The sequence below is a fragment of the Myiozetetes cayanensis genome, unplaced genomic scaffold, assembly GCF_022539395.1.
Source record: "Myiozetetes cayanensis isolate MyiCay16 unplaced genomic scaffold, myiCay2020 scf7, whole genome shotgun sequence".
NCBI classification, from domain to species: Eukaryota; Metazoa; Chordata; class Aves; order Passeriformes; family Tyrannidae; genus Myiozetetes; species Myiozetetes cayanensis.
This window is the reverse complement of record NW_026087964.1, coordinates 23,732,619-23,756,102: the sequence shown is the minus strand read 5'-3', so window position 1 is coordinate 23,756,102 and position 23,484 is coordinate 23,732,619. Positions and strand designations below refer to the sequence as shown.

At 37.0% G+C, this 23,484-nt stretch overlaps 1 protein-coding gene across 1 annotated transcript in view; it reads left to right on the top strand.

Annotated features, from left to right (window-relative positions):
• The window catches only part of USP46 (ubiquitin specific peptidase 46), a 33,943-nt gene extending 10,777 nt beyond the window's left edge, over positions 1-23,166 (top strand). Inside the window, exons 2-9 of the mRNA XM_050337846.1 lie at positions 3,492-3,572; positions 4,368-4,581; positions 6,766-6,995; positions 10,454-10,530; positions 14,298-14,381; positions 14,672-14,869; positions 15,690-15,768; positions 16,726-23,166. Coding sequence (XP_050193803.1) covers positions 3,492-3,572; positions 4,368-4,581; positions 6,766-6,995; positions 10,454-10,530; positions 14,298-14,381; positions 14,672-14,869; positions 15,690-15,768; positions 16,726-16,827 — 1,065 coding nt within the window. The 3' untranslated portion in view covers positions 16,828-23,166. The remainder of the gene's footprint in view (positions 1-3,491; positions 3,573-4,367; positions 4,582-6,765; positions 6,996-10,453; positions 10,531-14,297; positions 14,382-14,671; positions 14,870-15,689; positions 15,769-16,725) is intronic.
• Positions 23,167-23,484: the final 318 nt, after the last annotated feature.

Genomic DNA, 23,484 nt, shown 5'->3' with positions numbered 1-23,484 from the left:
CATGCTTAAAACCACGTTAAATAGTCATGATTGATTTTTGCTGTTGATTAACCTCAACAGACTATATTTTTTCTATTTTTTATATGGTTGGTTTAAACTGAATTCTGAATCATCTTTAACCAGCCTGTAATGGTATATTTTTTCCACTTTAAACCTGGTTTGGGTATACAGTTTCTGGTATACTTTGGTTGGAAAAATTTCCTTCTTCTGCCATCATATCAACTTCTTATTGAGGACACCTTATATGCAAAACATGTACCATTATTATTTAATATATATGCAGTGGAACGTGGTTTGAGTTTACTAAGTAGTATGCCTAAATTTTTTTCTCCTGTTAAGAAATAGATCCTTCTTTGAAGTATTAGTTCTCTATGCTTCTTACCTGTTTTCATAGACTTCTTTTTCTGTTAATTTAACAGTATCTTTTTGGGGAACTTAAAATAAACCAAACTGAAATTGCCCTTGATATAAAAAGCCACAAATCCTAATTAAGTCCAAGGAAGTTATGTCATCCAAAGATTGAATTTAGTCTCTCTGTTTTATTGGGTCACTGGCACACAGTGCTTTGTTTTATATTTGCAACAGCCAAGGCCTGGTTTTGGAGAGGTAAAGCTGCATGATGAGCTGTTACTAAGCATATGTTGTTTCAACGGTGTGTATTTTGGAAATTTCCATGCAATGTAGAATTTTTATATGAAGATCAGTTAGTGCACATCATGAATTTTTGGGGTTTTCAGTGATAATTTTGTTTGGTAAATCCTGTTTCTTGCTCTTTCTCACAATATTTATGAGGAAGTTTAGATGCTAGAAAGGATTTGTCAGACCATCTGGCATCCTCTGCAGTAGGATATCCTGGCCTTGGAGGAAAAGCAAATGAGTACAGTAAGAGCAACAAATTAGCAGAGCACTTGCATTCTACTTGTCTAACAAGTCTAAAGAATTGGAGGTTACTTTTTAGAGATAGTATTTTCAATGAACTACAGAGGGAAAATTTATTTCAGTGTGGAGAATACTTCCTACAAAACTGGAAAAACACTCAGTTCATTCTTACGTTAGGGAAGTTGATTGTAATGCTAAAAGTGTAATCAAAGGAAACCTTTGCTTTGATCTGAATGCTGTACAGTGAGTAGTAATATGAAGATGGTTTTTTCAAAAGTTGCATTAATCTTCTGTAGTCATGTCTTTCTTTTATCAGACAAGGTTTTGAGAGTAAGAGTGGCTGTTTGCTTCACTGCTTATAACAGACAGGCAAAATGTCTATCAGTTTCCTCTCTCTTGGGATGTCGGATGCTTTGCTGAATCTGTGCATCTTTGGCAAGGCTGATTTTCCTAGCAATGAAACTAATCTTCATATGGGACTTACATAATTATCACATTGTCATCTCTATTGAAAGGTAGCCAATAATTGCTTTGTATCAATCATTCCTTTTTTCCAGGTTTCTCACTGACGCTTGGCAGGGTCTGGTGAAAACATACAGTGTATGACCATGAGCTCTTTGTGTGTGGGAGAAAGGGGAAAAATGGAAAAAGATCTGAGAAAGGGATGTGAAATACAAAATCTTTGGAGCTTTTCTGGAACCTACCAACTTAAAGGAGATGTTTTACTTTAAAGCCTTGTAATTTCCCAAAGTGCATCCATGCTGAGTTTCACACTGCTGATTCTGTTGACTAAAATAATCTTCTTTTAATGAGTTGCCATGAAACAATAATCTAGTATACCAAGCAGTAGTGATGGTAGGTGCAGTAAGGAAATACAAATAAGGCTCTAGGGAGAAGATGGGTAAGGGTCATCAGAATTACTGAATCTGATTACCAGTTGCTTTGAAAATTTTAGCTGATGAAGTCTGAGAAAATGCCTACCATAACATCAGCAAGGTTTTTTGCACAGTCTCTCACAATGTCCTTATAGGCAAATTCAGGAAGTGTGGACTGGATGAGTGGACAGTGAGGTGGATTAAGAATTGGCTGATCAGCAGATCCCAGAGAATTGTTATCAGTGACATGGGGTCTAGTTGCAGGCCTGTCACTACTGGTGTCAAACAGGGTTCAATACTGGCCTCAGTATTGTTTAACTTTTCCATCAGTGACTTGGATAAGGAGCAGATGCCTTCTCAGCAAATTTTCTAATGACACAAAGCTGGAAGGAGTGGCCAATACCCCAAAGGGCTGTGTGACCCTTCAGAAGGACCTTGACAGGTAGGATAAATGGGCAGAGAACTGTCTGAAATTCATCAAAGGCAAATGCAGGGTCCTGCACCTGAGGAAGGATAACCCCAGGCACCAGTACAGGCTGGGGGCTGATCTGCTGGAAAGCAGCTCTGTGGAGAAGGACGTGGGGGTTCTGGTGGACAACAAGCTGTACATGAACCAGCAGTGGCCCTGGTGGCCAGGATGGCCAATGGTATCCTGGGGTGCATTAGGAAGAGCATTAACAGCAGGTCAAGAGTGGTCCTACCCTTCTACTCCGCCTTAGTGAGGCCACATCTGGAGTGTTGTGTCCAGTTTTAGGCTCCTCAGGACAAGAGAGACACGGAGCACCTGGAGCACATCCAGGAGGGCAACAAAGATGATAAGAGGACTGCAACATCTCTCTTATGAGGCTGAGGGAGACCTATTCTGAAGAAGAGACCACTGAGAGGGGAACTTATTAATGTCTATAAGTATCTGAAGGGAGGATCTCAAGAGGATGCAGCCAGGCTTACAGAGTGGGTAGGAGTAATTACACATTTGGTAGCAATGTAGTTTGCTTGCTTAGTGCTTTAAACTTGTTTAAAAATGAGTGTTTTAATATAACAAAACTACAGGTAACATACAAAATTAACGGCTGTACTTCACAGATCAGTAGTTACCTAAACAACTTTGCTATTGAAGATACAGCTGAACACAACTTGCCACACTGAGGCAGTGACCAAGAGATATAACACTGCTTGGGTTTTGTGCCCTTTGATGCTAGATAGGACAAAATGACAGGTATATTACTTACTTTTAACTTTTGTGGTGTTGTTACTGTAACTGTGTACCAACATGAAGCCCAAGTATTGTTACAGGTTGATGATGAATTAAAAGGGATTCAGAGGAGTTTCAGTACTGTTTAGAAAACCTACCTTACATCTAGGAACTGGTTAGCCAAGATAACTTTCAGGCTTGTGCTAAGATCAACAGGTATCTTTATGAGGCAAGTGAGTAATGGGATTCAGATGTCCATGTACATGGTAAAATTAAGAGGGAGTTAAGTATGGGAAGAACAACTGTTGTTGTGACCTATTCATTTCTAATAAGCCATTACTAGAGGGTCCATACTGGGCCAACTCTGCTACCTAGATTTGCAAATATTTTTATTGCCTCATGAGACTGTTGTGTTTGCCTATTGGTAAGACAGAGTTAGCTTAATCGTAGCTGAAAGAAAAAATTCTGTCTTGATACTGCCCATAATTTTATTTTATAATCTTACTATTCTAAATAATTTTTTTTTATTATTATTATTTGTATAGGGCACCAATGCCTCTGCTCTGGAAAAAGACATTGGCCCAGAGCAGTTTCCAATCAATGAACACTACTTCGGATTGGTTAATGTAAGTACCATTTTCAGTAGGTAAACCATATACAGAACTATGGCTCTGATGTTACCTGAACTTTGCTTTGTTTCTTGGTTTGGTTTGGTTTGGTTTTCTCTCTCCCTGACTCTTATAAATCTTATTCTAAGGTAGGATTGTCTTTTATTTTAAAAAAAACAAAGCTGCTCAGGTTCTGATTTTAGACTAAGTAGGTTGCAGAACTGTATCAGATGTTTGAAGACAGATTCATACGCCCCCAGAGAGAACAGTTTACTGTTCTATGAATGTTTCCAGGGATTAGAATTTACGCTTTAATAAAGTTAAAAGTCTACTTTAGCTGTGAAATGGCAGGGAGGAAGTGATGGAAGTATGTATAAGCTTAGGTACAGCATTCTGCATTGGAGACTCTTGGGAGGAGCTTTTTTATGTGACTAAGGAGAGAATGAGTGAGAATCACTTGTTTATTCCCATATAAATAATACAGATATAGTAATTCTTTCCATTGAAAACATTAGTCATGCTACTACTTAGAAGTAAGATAGAGCCTAGGAAGAGTATATTACTGTATTGAAACAAACTTAATGAAATCCATTACAATAAATATATCTCTTGCAAGTGGAAACCTTTACTTTGTATCCTAGTTAATTTAGAACAATATAGTTTTTTCTGTGAAGTGTTATGGATGGGTGTGGAAATATATTTCTGTAGCAACTACATGGAAAAATGGCTGTTTTGTGACACAGAAGTTGAATGAAGCAATTAATTTTATTGTGACACAGAGGAATTAAGCTTGTTTTTATTTTTATTTGGCAGTTTGGGAACACCTGCTACTGTAACTCCGTGCTGCAGGCGTTGTATTTTTGCCGGCCATTTCGGGAAAATGTGTTATCATACAAGGCCCAACAGAAAAAGAAGGAAAATCTCTTGACTTGCCTGGCAGATCTTTTCCACAGTATTGCTACTCAGAAGAAAAAAGTTGGAGTTATTCCACCAAAGAAGTTCATATCAAGGTTACGAAAAGAGAACGGTAAGTATAAAAACCTGGAATCCTCTAAGGCATTCAGGCGTTGATCAGAAAAGTATAAATAAATATTGGGCATGGGGATCATAATAATCAGATGTGCAGGTTAGATTTGCTTGTGGGGTTTTGATATTAATATTTTAGTATCTGTGTACACAATATTATACTTGAAATAACCATACTAGGTTTCATATGTTCCCAGAGGTATATGAATTAATGTTTTCACAGCATGGTGGGACAGACTGTACTGTACAGTGAGCCGGGACTATGAACAGGGTGACACTCTGCTGTAATCTTTAAATTCTTCTTTTAGTGGCAGATAGAAACATTGAGGGCAGTTGGCAGTATAGAAACTGTGTGGCCTAGGAGTGCTACAAGCACTGCTACTGCAGAACGCTCTGGAGGATAAATAACTGGATGTGTGTGGAGTGTTCCGTCAACTGCACATCAACTACTGCTCTTGTTCTCAGGAGTGGTGGACACAGTCTTACTCTGTGAAGCATCAGACACCTTTTGAGCATCAGGCTGGCAACAGTATATGCCTAATCTTGTAGTAGTTCTTTCTACGGGACATGAGGAACATCTTGAGGTAGAGAAGCCTGCCACACCGCTCCATTTTGGCCTAGATTCATATCAGTGTGGGTGGTATGCTTAGAAACAGAGGAGCTTTGAATGAAGAGACTAAGTACAAGTCAAACACCTGGAAGAAATTGCTTCCTGGTGACAGCATATAAATGGGCAGACTGTTCATTTCAGAGCAGACTTTTGAAATTGTGACAAAGTTAACTCTCAGTCATCTAGTGATAAATGCCCTCACACTGTTGGGGATCACTTTTAAAGGCTGGATCTTATGTTTTCAGCTTTTTTAAATTAGGGTCGGATTCAGTGTGTATTAATCTGTTTATGTGTCCAGGCTAGACACTACAAAGCTGAAGGTCCTGTACATTATTTTCTGAGGAAATCCATGTGAGTTTTTTCAGGAGGAGGGGGATAAAAATACACATTTCTGGGAACACAGATTCTTTTTTCTTCGACATGGTGTCCAAGTTAAGCCTTCACTGGAGAAGTCTGTACTAAATCACCACTGGGATATTTTCTTCTCCTCCTTTGAGCATTTATTAAAGAGGACAAGCCTCTGCTCATCAGACTTATGTGTAAAAAATTAGCTTTATTAGATGGTGTTATTACTACTTGAGGTGTGTTAACCTTGACTGACTGCCAGGTGCCCACCAAGCCTGTCTCTCACTCACCATCTAAGCAGGGCAGAGGGAGAAAATAAAATAAAAAAACCCTGTAATTTGAGCTAAATTGCATGTGGAAGGAAAGTAAAACCAAAGGAGATTTATTCTCTACCTCCTGTCAGCAAATGATTCCGAGCCCCTCCCTGGGAAGCAGAGCCTTAGCATGCATAGGAGTTTCTTTGGAAGACATATTTCTTAATAATGAATGCCCACCCCTGCCCCCACTGTCTTTTCCATATTTCTCTTATATTTTATTGCTCTCATGGCATAGAATATCACTTTGGCCAGTTTGGATCACCTGCCTCAGCTGTGTCCCCTTCCCAGACTCTTTCCTACACCCAGCCTACCAGCCTTTGGGGAGGAGGAGAGTTGGAGAGACAGCCTTGATGCTCAGCATCAGGTAAACCACTGGTCCATTATCAAGACCTTTTTAGCTGCTACGTAGGAAGCACAGCACCCCATGGGCTGAGGTATGGGAAAGGTAACTCCATCCTGGCCAGACACAGTACACCAGCATGTGTCAGCATCTAATGTCTTTGGTTTTCCCAGCTAGGTGTCTTACTGTCAAAACTCTGTGATGTCCCTGAGTGTCTGAGGGACTTGGAATATATGGATGGGAGTCAGTGCTGCCTAAAGTTAGGCATCTAGTGTAAGGAATTAATTTAGGATGAGTCAGCCTCTTGCTTTCTTCATTGACTGTAATGGGAGCCTACACAACCAGCTCCAACAAGTATAACCTTCTAGACAGTTAAAGTTAGGTGAGCTGAAGCTTTCCCCCAAAGTACCTTCACTGAAGCCAGGATGATTAGCTGCAAAACTTCTCCTCTTTGGCATGATTCTACACTTTGCTGAACATGGACCAGTACATGAATTTGGAAAAAAAAATAATTTTCTTTCTTGAAGAAAAGGATATATTATGCTGTGCAAATCTTGACTCTCTTCTTCACAGATCTCTTTGACAACTACATGCAGCAGGATGCACATGAATTTTTAAATTACCTGCTCAACACCATTGCAGACATTTTGCAGGAGGAGAAGAAGCAGGAAAAGCAAAATGGGAAACTGAAAAATGGCAACATGAATGAAGCTGAAGAAAACAATAAACAAGAACTCACCTGGGTGCATGAGATTTTTCAGGGAACACTGACTAACGAAACTAGATGTTTGAACTGTGAAACCGTAAGCATTGGGTTAGATTTTTTGTTGTTGTTGTTGTTGTTGCCCATTAATAGATAGATACATTTTATATACATATAAATATACGAATCTTTTCAGACATCTGAGAATTGTGGATATTCCTGTAGAATTTACCTCTTGAAGTGAGTATATTCTTTTCTAAAAATTTATTTTTCTAAGCATTATTTGGCTAACATATGTCAGGTTTTGCTATCATAATACATATCTCTACAGTTAAAATTCTTGCTTGCTAGTGAATCAATACCCTTTCTTATTACTGCAACTTTGAGGGAAGGTATTCACATCATATTTAATGAATAAGGAAAATGTAAAGATGAATTTGTGTGAATTCAGTCTTAAAAAGTGACTAGTATACAGACAGTTCATTATTAACAAACTTGTATGTTTTCTTTTATCTCTCTAATATTTTCTAGAAGTTGATGTCAGTTTGGAATCTCTTATGTTTGAAGTATAACTAAAAATTAGTTTTAGTTAGGGGACCTGATTGCAGATCTGCTGTTAATTTCTGTGGTTTTCAATCACATGCTCCTATTGAAAGAGAAAAGGAATATTTTAAAAAATTGCCCCTGTGGTGTTGCTATATGAAAGACTAACACAGACAGGAAAAAAATCTGGTTTGGAGAGAACAGCGACACTGATCTTCCAAAAGGTTGGAATTAACCTCACCTAGCCTGTGCCTGGTAAAGCAAAGTTGATAGGAGTCAAGGATGAACTAGTTTTCTCAACACCTTCTGTAGATGATGGACATTATAAAGGAGCTTCTGCAGGAAACTCTCTCCATCTGTCTCTAGGTTGTTTCAAGAAACAAAGTTTTTAGCAGCATCAGGTATTTTGCTGCATACAGCTCATCCCGGCTCCATGGCATTACCAAGCTGTTGTTGGTACCAGGTGTTGGTACAGCAGTGCTGTGAACTGGGCCAGCAAACTGGTCTGGTCTAAGAATACTGTGGTTTTGCTCAGATCAGTACTGCATCTATAGGCTTCCTCTAAAGAGAATATAACTTTAGATTAGCTGTGGTAAGATGGGAGAAGGTGCCCAGAGAATGTACCTTCAGGTGGCAAGCTGAGGTTAAGTATCTTTAGACAACTGAAGTTAGGTGAGATAAACTCTACCCAGGTCCTACCAGATGTGTAAAAGAACATATACTGATATTTCTAATCATAAAGAATAGCTCTGTATTCCAAAAAAAATTGACTTTTTCGGGGACTTGTGTCAGAGGAAGGGAGTGGGGAGAAGAGATACAATGATAGTCAGTGTGAAAAAAGGTGTTGAAACAAGTTTGGAACAAGCTTGCATAACTGAAAACATGAGAGATATATCAAAAATTAATTATTTAACCTATTTCAATTTTAAAAATCCAGGTAATAAAAGCAAGCTAAACTAAATGAAAGGGTAGAATTCTTGTTTAACTGACAAGCTTCTTTAAATGGTGGTGGCCTAATTCTAAATCAATATCTAGTGTTTACTCAGACAAACTGTAGTGAAGTGGGGATGGGTCCTTAGGTAACAGCAAAACTGCACAATTCCCTACTTGTAATTCAAGGTGACCAAGGTTTATGGAAAATATAATGCTAGGTATTGCTGCAGGAAAGCTTGTCTGTAGGTTCCTCTGAATGCAGAAATACTGTATACTACTTAGGATACTTTTCCAGTTTGTTTTTCTTGGATTATTGAAATCTTTTGGAAATAGTAAAACAGATTAAAAGATGGTCCTTTGCTAAAATATTCATAAGCACTGCATGAAGAATCATTCAGATTCCAGCAGTTCTTATTGTCACTTATAAAGAGTGCGGTTTGAATCTAGTTTTCCAGCTGCCTTTAGTTGTAGTCTGTATTATTCTAGCTCTAAGTCACTTGTCTTTCCTTCCAGTAAATGTTTTATATGCTGAAATCAATAACAAAATTCCTAGCTTTTTTGACGTTGAGATGAGATGAAACACTATACTTGCCAAAGATTTTTCGAGTATTTAACCTCTTTCGTGATACGCAGTGTATCTGACAGAACTCTCGTTCCAGCTGCAGGGACACAATGTTCTCTGAAGCTTTGTTGCTTTATCTTTCAAATTTTAGCTGTATATTTATACTGCAGTTGACTGCTGCCAATTTTGTGGCTTCCTGTCCCCTGTGGGTCAACTCATGTCTCAGGAAGGATTAGCTGTTCATTTCAGTAGGGTGTGCATTATGCCTGTGTACATCTTCGATAATGACAAATTCATCCTGCTAAAGATGTTCCTCTGGATTCAGGTCTGATATGGGCTGTATTCACCGAGCTTGTAGGATCTCTGATATAACACAAATATGAGCTGAAAGTGGCACATCCATAGCATTGCAAAAACTTTGACATTCATGGAATTTCAAAAATCTGAGCATGAGTGACTTCTGCCAGAATGATGAATTCAACCCCTCATGGAAGTTCTTGATTTGAACTTCATTATCGCACCATCTGATTTAGTTATTCAAAGGAAATGCAGCAAAATATGAAGTGTTCATGTGACATTTTATAAACAAAATTGATTGTTGTGAGTATGACTGAATTCATGTGCAGTAACTCTGCAGTCTTTTGACTCAGTTAAGTATTACAAGGATTATTCATTTGCGTGATGGTTTTTGTTAATGTTACTTCACCTTCAAGATTAAACCCTCTTAGTAAAAAATAATTTTCAAGGCAAAAATCAAGATCTGTCATTCTGAAAATACCTGGGCTTATTTTTTTAAAATATAACCTCATTTTACTTTTTCTTCTCTTATTCTGTCTAAAAAAAGAGATTGGTAATATCAAAATGATTTTGCAAAATATTATCACTTCATCATTTTTACATTTGATCTTTATTGTTTTTTAATCAAAAGTATTGTCCAGAAAAAATGTTCAGTGCAGCTGTGTCAACCAAAAATATAAACCCAGCCTTCTGAATGCTCATCGGAGAGAAAAAATGACACAGATAAATACGGCATTTCTTGACAGATGCATATTGGGAAAATATCTTCACTACATCCTTTATAGTGGAAAAAATTATGTAGGAATAAACTGCGATTATATAGTGTAATATCATATACAAAGGGTAAACAAAATTCCAGTTAAAAAGAAAGTAGACTGCATTACATAACTAGTGAACATAATGTAATGCACCAATCACAGCTAATACAGGGGATGGTGGTCCACCATCATTTAGTGAACAATAGGCTGTCATCACTGGCCCATTGTTGGTGGGATTGGATAAGTGGAACAGACAGAAGTTAAATTATATGAAAGCAGGACTGGTAGAATTACTAATAAATATAGTCACAATGAACTAGAAAAAAAACCTAAAAGCATTGAAATTAATAATTTTAGTGTAATTTATTATTTTAGAAATTGCTCTGTCCTTTAGCATTTTCTGAAGATATAAACAGCATTTAGATGTATGGTATCTCTGTTTTACATGTGTATTTTTTGCAACAGGTTAGTAGCAAAGATGAAGATTTTCTTGACCTTTCTGTTGATGTGGAGCAGAACACGTCGATTACACACTGTCTAAGGTAAATGAATGGATCTTTTTGGCAGAGAATTCTGTCTAGCTGCTAAAATTTCCAGGTGTAATTGGTAGAGAAAATTAGAGTAACATTTGGGTTCGAAATTTTCTTAAGCAGAAGAAAAATACATTTAACTGGATGTTTCCTCTAATGACAAAATATACATTAATGTACTTTGTTTTACTCACTTTCAATGTGTGTGTTTGAAATAGAAAAAAAATCATCTCTTGGGAAAAATAGTTGATTGCCTTGTCATCTAGAAGAATTGCTGCAGAAAAATAATTGTCTAGAAAGAGTTTTAAGTGTGCTTGTTTTTAAGCTTCTACTCAAGTGCTTTGTTGATTAGGATTTGTGTGTATGTTAAAAGTTAAGTGTGCTTTGCAGAATGAGTGCTAGGGTCCCTAGAGGGCAAAAGATTTCAAAACTCTAACTTTCTATTAAAAATTTCTTATTCTTTGTCTCATTCTAAAATTATGTGGAGAAATATTTTATTCTAAACTTTCAGTTCTGCTCCTAGTACACTCTTGACTGCTAAAACATACTTTAGAATCAAAATAATTTTCAGACATGCATGGTTGACCATTCTGAGAGATTTAAAATATCCAGAATTTTGACACTGATAGAATAAACCATCATCTATATTTAAGACAACATGTTGCTGCTCTAAGCTAATGATTATCAATTGATCAAACTCTTTCAAACTCCAAAATAGCTACCAAGGTTGAAATTGCATTTATCAGTTATTCTGGAACACCTAGGAAGGATTGCCAGGCATTTTGTCCCAAGCTGAGAGTTACAGAAAGAGAAATCATGTGAGGTACTAACCATTTCCTGAGTTAGAGAGCAGTTATTTCTCTGTGAATATTACAACTGTACTAAGTAACATCTGTTACATTTTAAAGTGCTAAGTCCAGTACGTTTTTACCTTCTCAGTTTCTGTTTGGTCTCTTGTTCTGTCTCTTGTAGGATACTGTAGCAGATCATAGCCCTCAAGTAGGCCAACCTGCACTAACTAGCCACATTGTAAAAAGTGAGAAAACTGAAGAGTGGCTTTGGAAAGCAGTGCATTATTTTCTCTGTTTCTCTCGTAGTCTCTTTGTCTGTTCATAGTCACCAACGGCTGAATTAGTATTGTACTACAGGCTTTTGGTTGAACACTTTGGTTCCTCACTGTAGTCACTACTTTGAATTTGTCAGCATTACTTACCTTTCGCTACGGTGTTCCAAGTCAATTTGAAATTACACTGATGCAAGGAGGCTGAAGTGTGCATCATCTGAAGTCCTTTCTAACCTGAGCTGTTATTTGGTTCTGTGTTATACAGTTACTGAAGACTGAGCTCTGACTTTTTCTTACAGTTGAGTCTGGTGAACTTGTTAGAAACTGCTGCTGTACATAAGTTACCATCTGCCCTTCAGCTTTCTCCATTTTTTTAATTTTATTTCGTGATTGTTAAGCTTCTTGGAAATGTTTTGTTTGGAAAGACCATTTTGTGCAAAGGCAGAGTACTTTAGAAAAGTACCAACAGCATTTCTACTACTGAACAGACAGTGGTTGTAGCTTAAGATGCGGAAGAACTGCGTCTGCACTACCACAACCCACAGGTGAAGGGTGCAGTTGAAAGTGACCCCAAGAGGTTAGCTCCTATCTCCACATCAGACCTATTCTTACTCTTGTTAGCAGTAGTAACTTGATTGCCTACCCTAGTCCTTCCTGACCTTACCACTAAGAAGTTTTTTCTGCTGTTTGAAATGAATCTTCCCTGGTTTAGCTCAGGCTTATTTTCACTTATCCTCTGTACTCTGGAAATAAACCAGGACTTGTCCCCTTCCTCTTAGCAGTAGCCTTTTGCATGCAGGAAGAATGTAATTACTTTCTTTTCAATTTAAACTAAGGTCATTTAACTTTTCCTTCTCAGGCTATCTTCTCTAGATCTCTGCTCATGTTCATTACTCTTTGGCATTCTCTCCAATTGAACCCCTCTCTTGAACTACATCTTTCTTGAAGTGCAGCTGCCTAAAAGTAGGCACAATATTCCAGCAGAGATCTGCACAATCCTGAGAAGAATGGATGCCCTAAAAGTTTATTTATGCATCCAAGTGTAGTATCTGCCTTTATTCCAACAGCATGACATGCATTTTGAAGTTTACCCATTGTACTTTTTGGAAATAAAGGAAAGTAAAATCTTGGTTATTTTTATTCTGGTGGGAGGTACAAGCTGCTATTTACAGATTGAACAGAAGGAGAGTCATCACCTGTGATCTATTCTGATTGTGTTTTACACTAGCAGCATTTCTACTCCTGCTTAGAAAACATATTCTGTTAGAATATGGATTTCCTCTCGTTGCTGTCTCGTACTATGCATTATTAAACAAAATATAAGTGGTTTTGTGGTTTCTTTCAATAGGAACATCCAAGTTATTACACTTTTTGGAAACTTTGCTGCTTCCTGGTTTTTTTTAACAACTGCTTTGCTGTGTCTTAACAGCTTGAAGTGCTACTGCATTGAAAAGATAAAATATAGAAAAACTGTGCAAGGTAACATTTAAGTAGAATGAATTTCTTTGCCACTACAGAATGTTCTTTTATCTCTGTAGTTTTTCAAAATCTGAAAGGTCCTAGTGGGCTCAAGATGTCTGAAGAATACAAGCCTCTGGTGTAGTCTAAATCCACAGGGTAGACAGTTGGGCCTAAAGCAACAGAAGTCCAATTACAAATATAGCACATACCCATTATTTTTATTTCTACTAGGAGTTGCAAAGTTTACCAGTCAATTTGATCCTGACTTTTAACTGTGCATTTATATTACACCAAGAATTGTCTCATCTCTTTAAACAGAAAATTCATATTATTTATGCATACAAACATTAGAAAGCATGTTTCACACTGTAGCATAGAGGCTTTAGAGGAAGGCTGCAAAGAGGCTTCCATGTACTGTGGAAGCATGGGGTCAATCCTAACCCTAACCCCATGGTCAGTGAATAAGTTAGTATATCTTGAGCAAGTGTATTTAAAAATTTCCTTCTCTTGTTAAAATAATATATAAACAGAATGCAGATTGGACTGTTAACAGAACAGGAGAGAGACATACCTTGAAACTGTGCAAGTCTAGAGAAGAGTTTGGCAAGCCTGTGGCTCTTGCACGTGTACCTTGCATGAACTCCAGTCAATCAGCTGTTGTTTTTAACTGTTCAACATCTGTTAGAAGTACCATGCTGAAAACTCACAACTGAAAGACCTACTGAAGTTGCAGTTGCAGAGAGCAGCAAAAGCATCTAATTCTCACCTGCATACCTCCCTTCCTCCAAGGAAAGAGTTACTGCTTATAAATATGCCACCAGTTCTGTTCGTAGCATTAAAAAATGAATTAATATGTCCTGAATGAGTGAGTTATTAGTGCCATTAAATTCCATGATTGTGCCTCACCTGCTTTGGTAGAATAGGGTAACAGATGAAATTAGAAGACAAGGAAACAAAAGAGCAAAATGGATGTGGTACATATAGGGTAATGTCCCTTGGCTTATCAAGTATTTGCATATTTTTCCAGCTTTCACAGACGTAATTGCCATAGCAGGCAACTTACCATTTACAGTGTTAGCTCACAGAATCATTAAGGTTAGAAGAGACCTGCAAGATTATCCAGTCCAACTGGTTGGTCTAACACTAATATAATGGCCCCAAACCATATCCTCAAGTGCCACATTCCAGCTCATCAGCCCAAGTGGGGCAAATGTATTCAGATCCTTTAAGAACTGATAATTGTGTTTATTTACAGAGACTTCAGTAACACAGAGACATTATGTAGTGAACAGAAGTACTACTGTGAAACTTGCTGCAGTAAACAAGAGGCACAGAAGAGGTAAGCAAAAAGCTGACTGTTTCACCATGCCCCTCCTGGGTTCTGACAAACCTTCTCCTTGATATTTATTTTATTTAGATAGCTAGAAGCCTTACATCCCAGCTGCATTCTCTGTATTGGCCAGAGAACCTGCAGACAGACTTAAAGGCACGTGTCTTAGTCCAGAAGCTTCTGCTGGTTGACTATTATTACTTATAAAGTGCTTTTATAACACATTTGCTTATTAAGGAAAGAGAGAATGGCTTTGAACAGGTCAGGTGCTTACCGTATGCACTTCATTGTTTTCACAGGATGAGAGTAAAAAAACTGCCAATGATTCTTGCCTTACACCTCAAGAGATTCAAGTATATGGAACAATTGCACAGGTATACTAAGCTGTCTTATCGTGTAGTGTTTCCTCTGGAGTTACGTCTCTTCAACACATCTGGCGATGCTGTCAACTTAGATCGGATGTACGACTTGGTAGCTGTTGTTGTTCACTGTGGAAGGTAATAGACTTTCATGTTTATCACAAACTATTGCCAGATATTTGCCAAGGGCATAGGCATGCCTGACAAAATGTGGGGGGAGTGAAAGGGAGGCCTTAAACCCGACAGCTATGCTGGCTTGCATATGTCTCAGGCTGAAACTTCTAGCCACCCTCCCTCATAGTAAATCTGTACTTGTTTAAGAAATAGTTTCTCAGCTCTCCACAGGTCACAAGTTTGGCTTAAATTAATGAACCACCTCCTTCCTCATGCACTTAGACAGCCTGTGAGCCAGGACTCTGTGAGGGCCAGAATATGCTAGCATGTGAGGCCCCACAACAGAACATCTTGATCTCCTGTCAAGGCAATGAAAATTATAGCTTTAATAAAGCTTCTCACAAAAGGGGTATTGTCAAATATCAAACAAACAGAAGAATCCTTGGCACTCTAGGAATATGACTTGTTCTTTCTCTTCTCAAAGATTATATGTAACTAAATATTCATGGTTGACACCAAACAATTGTCCCACTTACATTTGGTTTGTAATGTTTTTAAAATATTTGCAATGGTTGATGCTTGCCATGAGCAACCTGTTAAGTGTTCTATAGGTTATTTTGCAAATGGTTCTGGCACAGATGAAAACAACACCTTTAGCTTTCAGTTGGCAAAATTGCAACAAGACAATAAATAGTTGAAGAGATGAAATGTCTACTGTACCACTGGGGGTGGGTTTACCATGTTTTTCACAACATTCTGTTACATAAAGAAATGTGACTTATCAAAATGGACTCAACAGTATTTTCTAATATTTGCTGGTTTGGGGTTTTGTTTTGCTTTCTAGTGGACCGAATCGGGGACATTATATTACTATTGTGAAAAGTCATGGATTTTGGCTCTTGTTTGATGACGACATTGTAGAGGTCAGTATGCTGAAGGTCATGAGCACAACTTGTGTACTTATGTTTTCTTCTCTATTTGGGCTTAAAATTCTGATCCACATCTGGGTAGAGATTACTAGTCTGCAAACCCACAGTGTGGTTATAATGTGATACTTAGCTCAACTCTGCTGGGAAACAATATTGTAAACAAAATTGTTAATCTTGTAGCTTGTGCTCTGTCAATATCAGGGGGTATCATTTTATTTCAGAGCAACATCAAATGCTTCTAATATCAGATTTCAAGGGTTTAATTTGGAATGTTTTCTGTATCTAATAAAATCAATTTAATTCATTAAAACCTGTCAATTGGCAAAATTGGACTAGGTAAAGCTAACATTGCTGTAAAATTTTAAATTTTGAACAATTGGGAGTTTATAAGAAAGTCTGAATTCTGTAGTTGATCTAGGATTGCCTAAATGTAAATTAAGAGCTGTATCTGTCCCACAGCTTTACAGATTTAGTTAAGCATTCTGCAATTCAATCTTATTTGAACCCTTCATGTCGTTGTGTCACCTTGGAAAAACCAAGGTCTTTAGTCTGATTTCCCAGGGGGTAAGGAAAGTAAGCACTGGGATATTGGATGGGGCATATCTTGAGGAGGTTTTCTGGATATTTCAGAAGGATGGGATCACATGGTCATGTTTATATGTTTTAACAGTGTTCACTACTGCATTCCAAGGAGTTTCTGCTATTGGTAAAAGCCTAATTGATTTAGGTGCAGTGCAATAAACAAGCCTATGGATTTCCATAAATGATATCAGAAGGGCTCAGACTCTGAACATTACCCTTTTACTGCTTAAACTGCAAATAGAATTTGCTAATTGCTACCCCAAAACAACAAATAACTGAATTCATGTTTTCTGTTCATACAGTCATTTAGTCTGTGTTCGGTATTTCTTTTATCTAACAGCATATAAAAAAAAGTTCTTTATTTTGCAGAAAATAGATGCTCAAGCTATCGAAGAATTCTACGGTCTGACCTCTGACATATCAAAAAATTCTGAGTCTGGCTATATTTTATTCTATCAGTCAAGAGAGTGACTTGGCAAACTGTGATAATTGCACACAAAGATGCTGCACACAAATGAAGGTGATGGCTCTCCTGAACTGACTTTTACACTGACCACATCTGGAATGGTTGAACAACGATACACTCTGTCTCCTACTAAATGGGCTATGTGATATTGCCTATAACCGTCCATTTTTGACATGCAAAACTTTGTTTTAGGGAGAGGGGGGTTGTTTGTAGTTTTTATGTCTGATTGAAGAGCTAATTGCAGTCAGATTTTAGTGGAATTTATATGGACTAACATTTAACAGATAATAAGATTTGGATGTCAACTGTTACACCCAATCCAGCTAGAGTAGTATTTTATATGGAAGTGTTCATTACGTTTAGAGGAAAATTATTTAAAACTTTCTAAATGGTTTTGGGGTGTGTTGATTTACAAAGCATTCCTTGATATTCTTCCTTACATATACTCCATTTTAAGTGTAATGAAAAAAAATCTATTTCATGATGATTGGAGTTGTGGTTGTATAGGGGATTTTTTTACTCTGCTGCAGAAAAGCTATTCTTCCAAAATCATTTAAACTTTGGGTTGTTTAAACTTTCAGTGTGTAACCTCAGGCCTAAAATTCACGTAGAGGGACTTCAATTATACTGGAGCTAAATAATTCTGTATTTTCAGTCACTTTGTTTATCATGAAATAGTACAGTTGAGGTGAGATTTCAGAACTTGCAAAGCTTTGGAATAAAGGGAGTGAGATGACATATATGATACAGAGATAAATTACATTTATAGAGATTGAGCTTTTCTTTTTAGAATTAGATCATAGATTGTTTACTTAATTGAGTTTGCAAAGATTGCAACACTTGTCACACTGTAAAATATCCATCAGGACTGAAATCACCCAGTCCATTTAAATAAGCACTTGTTTGTACATAAGACACAGCTTTATCCTGCAATTTTATGAATATCTGTAGGTCCCATTTTCATTTCTCAAGACAGAGTCCATTTATCAGAAACATAATGTATAACAACCACTAGTTTACATACTATCATGTATATATCATCTCTAACATTTTGGTCATGTTTGACAACATTTTATCACCACAGAAACAGATAGGACTCTGGAGTGTTGATTTCGAAAACATTAGAAGGCTTAGTACAAAGGGCTTAGTTTGTGATTTTACTGGGTGAATTTGGCTGGCACTAGTTATGCACTGGCTAATAAAATTTCGAAAGTCGTATACTGGAATTTGGCAAAGAATGAATGTAGAAGAAAGTATCAGTAGGGTATGAGAAGGGATCAGTAATGGCTTGAGTCAGTGGTAACACTGGGTAACTACCTTGCTCGCTCTGGCACTTTCACTCCATTATAGAATTCTTGAACTTCAGTAGTAAAAGTCCTATTCCAATGATGTCAACAGCAAAAACATTCTTGTCTTCATGGGGAATGACAGTTGGTTCTAGTATTTATAAGAAAACATTCTCATCTCACAAAACTTATTTCTACCTGTTACATTTCATTCACTCATTGTGTATTATTTACACAATGTTCCTTTTGGTCCTATTCTTTAAGAAGCCTGCCTGCCACTTTATGGCTGACACTCGATTTCACGAAATGGCTTTCGAAGTGCAGCTACATCTCATACTTTAGTCCTCTGCAGGAAAGAGAATAACGTTTTTCATTGTACTCTACTGTGAATGTGAAATATCTTTTGTTAAATAATGGTGAATATGAAGTAATAGTTTCTGCAATAACATCGTTTGAAGTTCAGTTAGATTTATCAGTGACTATTTTGTAAATTAAGGCAATGTAGCACTTTACACTGAGTGAGAGACAGAAGTGGACTTTTCAGCTAACCTTATTTGTGATTTATCATGTTATTATACCAATGCAAGAAAACAGACATAGAATGTAACCTTAGATACTTAGGTGAATAATAGTAGTGGTCTACAGAGATCACTCACATGAATGAAGGCTTGTATGCAGGCTCAAGACAAGCATAATTGGTATGCAGCTCTTGTTCTTTTGTTGTTGTTATAATGAAATGTTCTGTCTCGAACACAGAAGACAGATCTCTCACGGGAGACTTCAACTCACACTGAGGCCCAGGAACTTTTCCACTGAAGAGCTAAACCTGCAAATCCCTCTTTCATGGATTTATTTATAAGCATTTAGAATTTCCATATAAAAATATAATAATCACTTGCCTTTTAAAATGGGTAAGGTTTCCTCACTGTAAATAAAGTCACTCTCTAGATCAGCACTAACCAGTGCTGGTCCAGAGATCTGTATTTTGCAGTTTATTGCTGAACTTTCTTAAGGCATTCTTTAGTTTTAAAACAAGCAACAAAACAGATATTCTTAAAGTATCATTTGAATCGTCGGGGCTCATGTTTATATGAAAAGTAATTTTTCTTAAAAGTAATTTTTAAATTGGTTCAATTTTAGGAAACATTTTCTGTATATCAATTGACTCAAGTGAAAATTCATTTTTTAAATGTTAATAGTATGAATTAATATTTAAATGCTAAAGTACAGGATAATAATCTTTGGGTTTCTTCAGCTGCAAGACAGCTTTAGACTGTGAAACATACAGATCATTGCAGTACATTATTGAGAGTAAAATTACTAGAATAAGCATTTTAAATTCCTGCTAGCCATTGAGAAGATCTCAGCAATGCTATCGCACCAGTCTGACGTCAGCTCTGAAAAATTATGGAATACACACTTCATGGTAACACTAGCTAAACGAAGGAGCATTTTATTTGTATTTAAAAAAAACTGCTGTCACAATTCTATAAATTGGTTCCAATCTACAGTGTGCTGAACGTTTTGACTTGAGTCCTGCAAAAGCTGTCCATCACAGCTGTATGAATAGTGCCAGTCTAGACAGAGGAACACTTCTCTGTCAAATTAAGTACATCCACACAAGTTTTTCAGGATTGGGATCCCCACAGGAATAATCATATGATGTAAAGTACTTTAGTTGATTAAATAAAGTATAATCCTTCTTCTCTTATGTTTATGCATAGATTTCCAGTCCCTTATGAAGGAATGGAAAAATACCTAAGACAATAAAAGCTTTTCAGCTAGCAGCTAAAAAACAAAATGCTAGCACAGATGTCTAATAGTATTCTGTGCTTCCCTAAAATTACTATATTTTATGGTGGCAGGTTCTGAGTATTTTAGGCCTAACAACAATTGAAGTTTTCCACTTGTTTCATAATACTGTTGCTAAGATGCATTGTCTATTTATAAATCTGATTAGTATATTCTTACTTAGAAAAAAGAACATTTTTTTCTTGTGCTGTTTTTCCACTGAATTCAGTGAACCACTGCAGTGCTGATCAGTTATCATAGAGGATGAACTCAGAACTCAGCTTTTATGTTTCCCAGAACAGGCTGCCAGGATTTTATGTAATTTCTACTTTGGGGACATAACAGAGAGAGGCAGAAGAAGGGAGTGATGGAAAAGCCATACCAATGAAGCAGAACACCTTTTTGAAATTAAGTCCCAAAATTACTCCTCTTAATTTTATTTTAATAATTTACTTACCTCAGAGTACTCGATTATGTATTGAAAGTCATGTCCCTTTAGCAGTTGGAGTAAAGAAAATAAGGCAGTAGGTGTTTCCTTCATATCAGATTTAATAAAGCTATTAAAGACCTAAAAAAATGAAACTGAAATTCACGTAACATGATGGGTCCTAAACTCTTACCACAATCTGTCTTTTATCTTCAGACATTACATTTCATTCACTCACCTATTACAGCATCAGGTACTTAGCACCTGAGCTGACAATTTGCAGCTGACAGGTTTGAAAGGTTTGATGCCTCTCAGCAGCAGACCCCTTCTTGTTTTGTCTCTTTTTTGCTGCTTGTGGCTGACAGGTATGAGCAGCTGAAGGAATACTAGAAATTTTAACAAGTTTTGGTTGTGTACTTATTCTTTTCTAGTACCTTTTATCAGTGTTTGTTTTAATTTATTTTTCTTTTTTTGTCTGTTGTTGTATTTCTATAATAACTTATGTGGTTAATATTATCTGTTTTGTTTAAATTTTTATGTACTTTGGTTTCTTAAAAGGTAATCAACCTAAGCACTTTAAGCAACAACATCAATCTTGTGAAATTCCAATCAGCTTAGTATTTTGCCTTTGTCTTACTATTTTTGCAACTGTTTGTTTGTGATCCAATGTCTCTAGCTACAATTTCCATTTTTAGGTTTGTAGTGTGAGTTGCATTGTAAATTTGGGAAGCTTAAGTGTTTTGATACATATTTGTTCATACTCAACCAAGGACGCAGTATTTACTATGTGTCTGCTACACAGAGCAGTATGTACCTGGCAAGTTGCACTCACAGTGCACTTTTTACAGCCTTTTTTGCATCCTGCCTGCTAACCCATCTGATAATGACCATAGTACTTTAATCTGTGATGCAGTTATCAATGACTAGAATTTAGAAAAGCTCCAATTCTCACAGGAGAATTCTCATTTACCAAACACAGAGTTAGCTGTCGGTCTGCTGATGATAAAGGTATTGCTCTCCTTGCCATGTTATCAGTGCTCTGTAGAGTATCAAGTAGGAATAATCTTAAAGGTCACATTTATTCTTGGCCTTTGTGTGAGTACTGGCAAGGAGAGTAATCTTTTTGTGTCTTTCTTCTCTCCACTTGGGCCCATATAAAGCAAAGAGATAATGAAGTAATATAAGTGCTCATTATGGTAAAATAATGTTTTTTAGAGGACAACATCTGTGGCGTCCATATGAGAAAGTGACTGATTTTCTGTGTTGTTAATGCAAGGGTTGTTCCTAGTGCTTTAGATGTTGTATTCTCTTTGATCAGTTAAAAGACCAGGGCTTTTTGCTGTTGCATCAGTTCTGATACTGAGGTGTTTCTTCTCAATTTAAAATGGCACTTACTATGTAAATAGCCTATGGCAAGCCTCAACAGACACCCTTTTAATTTCTTTCCAGTTAACACACATTACTTCAAAGAGATTGCTTGAACCTGTCTATCAGATTTATTCCGATAACACACTCCTTTTGCATACAGGGTCAAATAACACCTATCAGGAGCTATGTGCCCACCTGATGGGACCATCTGGGCTAAACTCACACCATTTTACATACTAATGATTCTTTATCCACCCTGGGAGGTTTGTTTGCTGGCTTTGCCTGAATGATTTAATATGAAACTGCAAATAACTCCCTTTATTCATGATCTCAGAGTTGCTATAGTTCTTTAATAAATTCTGCTTCATTTGGTTATCAAGACTGGGGCTACTGTACAATGTAAAATAAATTAACTTATGTGTGCCATTCACAGCAGTCAGTTTAACAGGCTAATGCTTCTGATGAAGGCTGTTGCAAGTTGCAACTTTACTGTATGTATGAATATGAAAGAGTAAGTGACTTTTCTGTAGAAGATAGACTGGCATGCAGCTTCCCAATCCTCTGCTTGTACCCAGCTGAAGTTGGTGGTCTATTCTCAAGATAATCCTAACCCTTCTCCCAGGGGTTCCAAGGCAGCAGGAGCAAAACATTTGTGAAGACACCTTGCAGTTCACCAAAACATCTTGCCTGCTGCAGTGGATACTTAATGAATATTTGCAACCCTGCTGTTCCCGCTCCCCAAAACCTCATTAATAGATAAACATTCCTTAAAGAGTCTGAGCTTAAACATCAGCTTTGTATTTACAATCCTGTTCATGTTCGCAAATGTCCCAAGACAGACTGTGTTTACATACTAAATTGTTTCCTAGTCCTCTCTCAGTTATCATTCTAACAGCAAGAACAATATCAGGGCAGCTGATATTACAGGTTACAGGTTCCAGTGAGTTTCCTGGACACAATTTTCTAGCTTCAGTGGCTTTTGTTAAAGAAGACTTAACACTAGCTCCATAACTTACCCTGATGCTTTAGGAGTAAAGTCACCACATACTGTATGAAGGGGAAGAAATATGGAAAGGGCTGTTTTTTCAGAGGCTTTGAATGTGTGTATCTGTTTGTAAATATATAGTCCCTCTCTATCTTGTCAAAATGATGCAGTCATAATAAAACTACTTAAATATTTTATGGTAGTTTTTTAAATGGAATAAGAGAAAGTAAAATTACTAGGCATACAATTGGAGACATAAAAATACTAAATTTCTAGTAAAGCATACAATACACAGTGTATGTGTACAGTCAAAATATCTGCTCTTTTTAATCATCATGTACATGTAATTAAACCCTGTGCTACCTGCAGAACTGTAAGAAAAAACTCATGTTGGTTATTAAGGTTGTAACATAAGAAAACAGTATTTTCTCCTGTTAACATGTTTATATTTTACATAAAATAAACTCCCTAGCTGATTTTGCTTCCATTCAACTTTCTTTGACTTCAGCTGGAGCCAGACTAAGGCTGAGCATTGATGTTGGTTGTTTTGGTTTTTACACAGCATGCTTCTGAATGTCAAGTACCTGTATTCTTACAGATGACAAGACTGCTGATGCTTGCTTTTTATTTCATTTAATGGAATCACTGCATTTTAAGTGGCTTCAGAGAATGTTTCACCACCTGGGCTGACTGCTTCTGAAGTGTCTTAACAGAACAAGTTTTGCATGCAGATGGTGAGATGTCTTGGTGGAATATACACAGAATTGCGTGACTGAGCTGTACCTAGTTAAGGCACACCACTGAC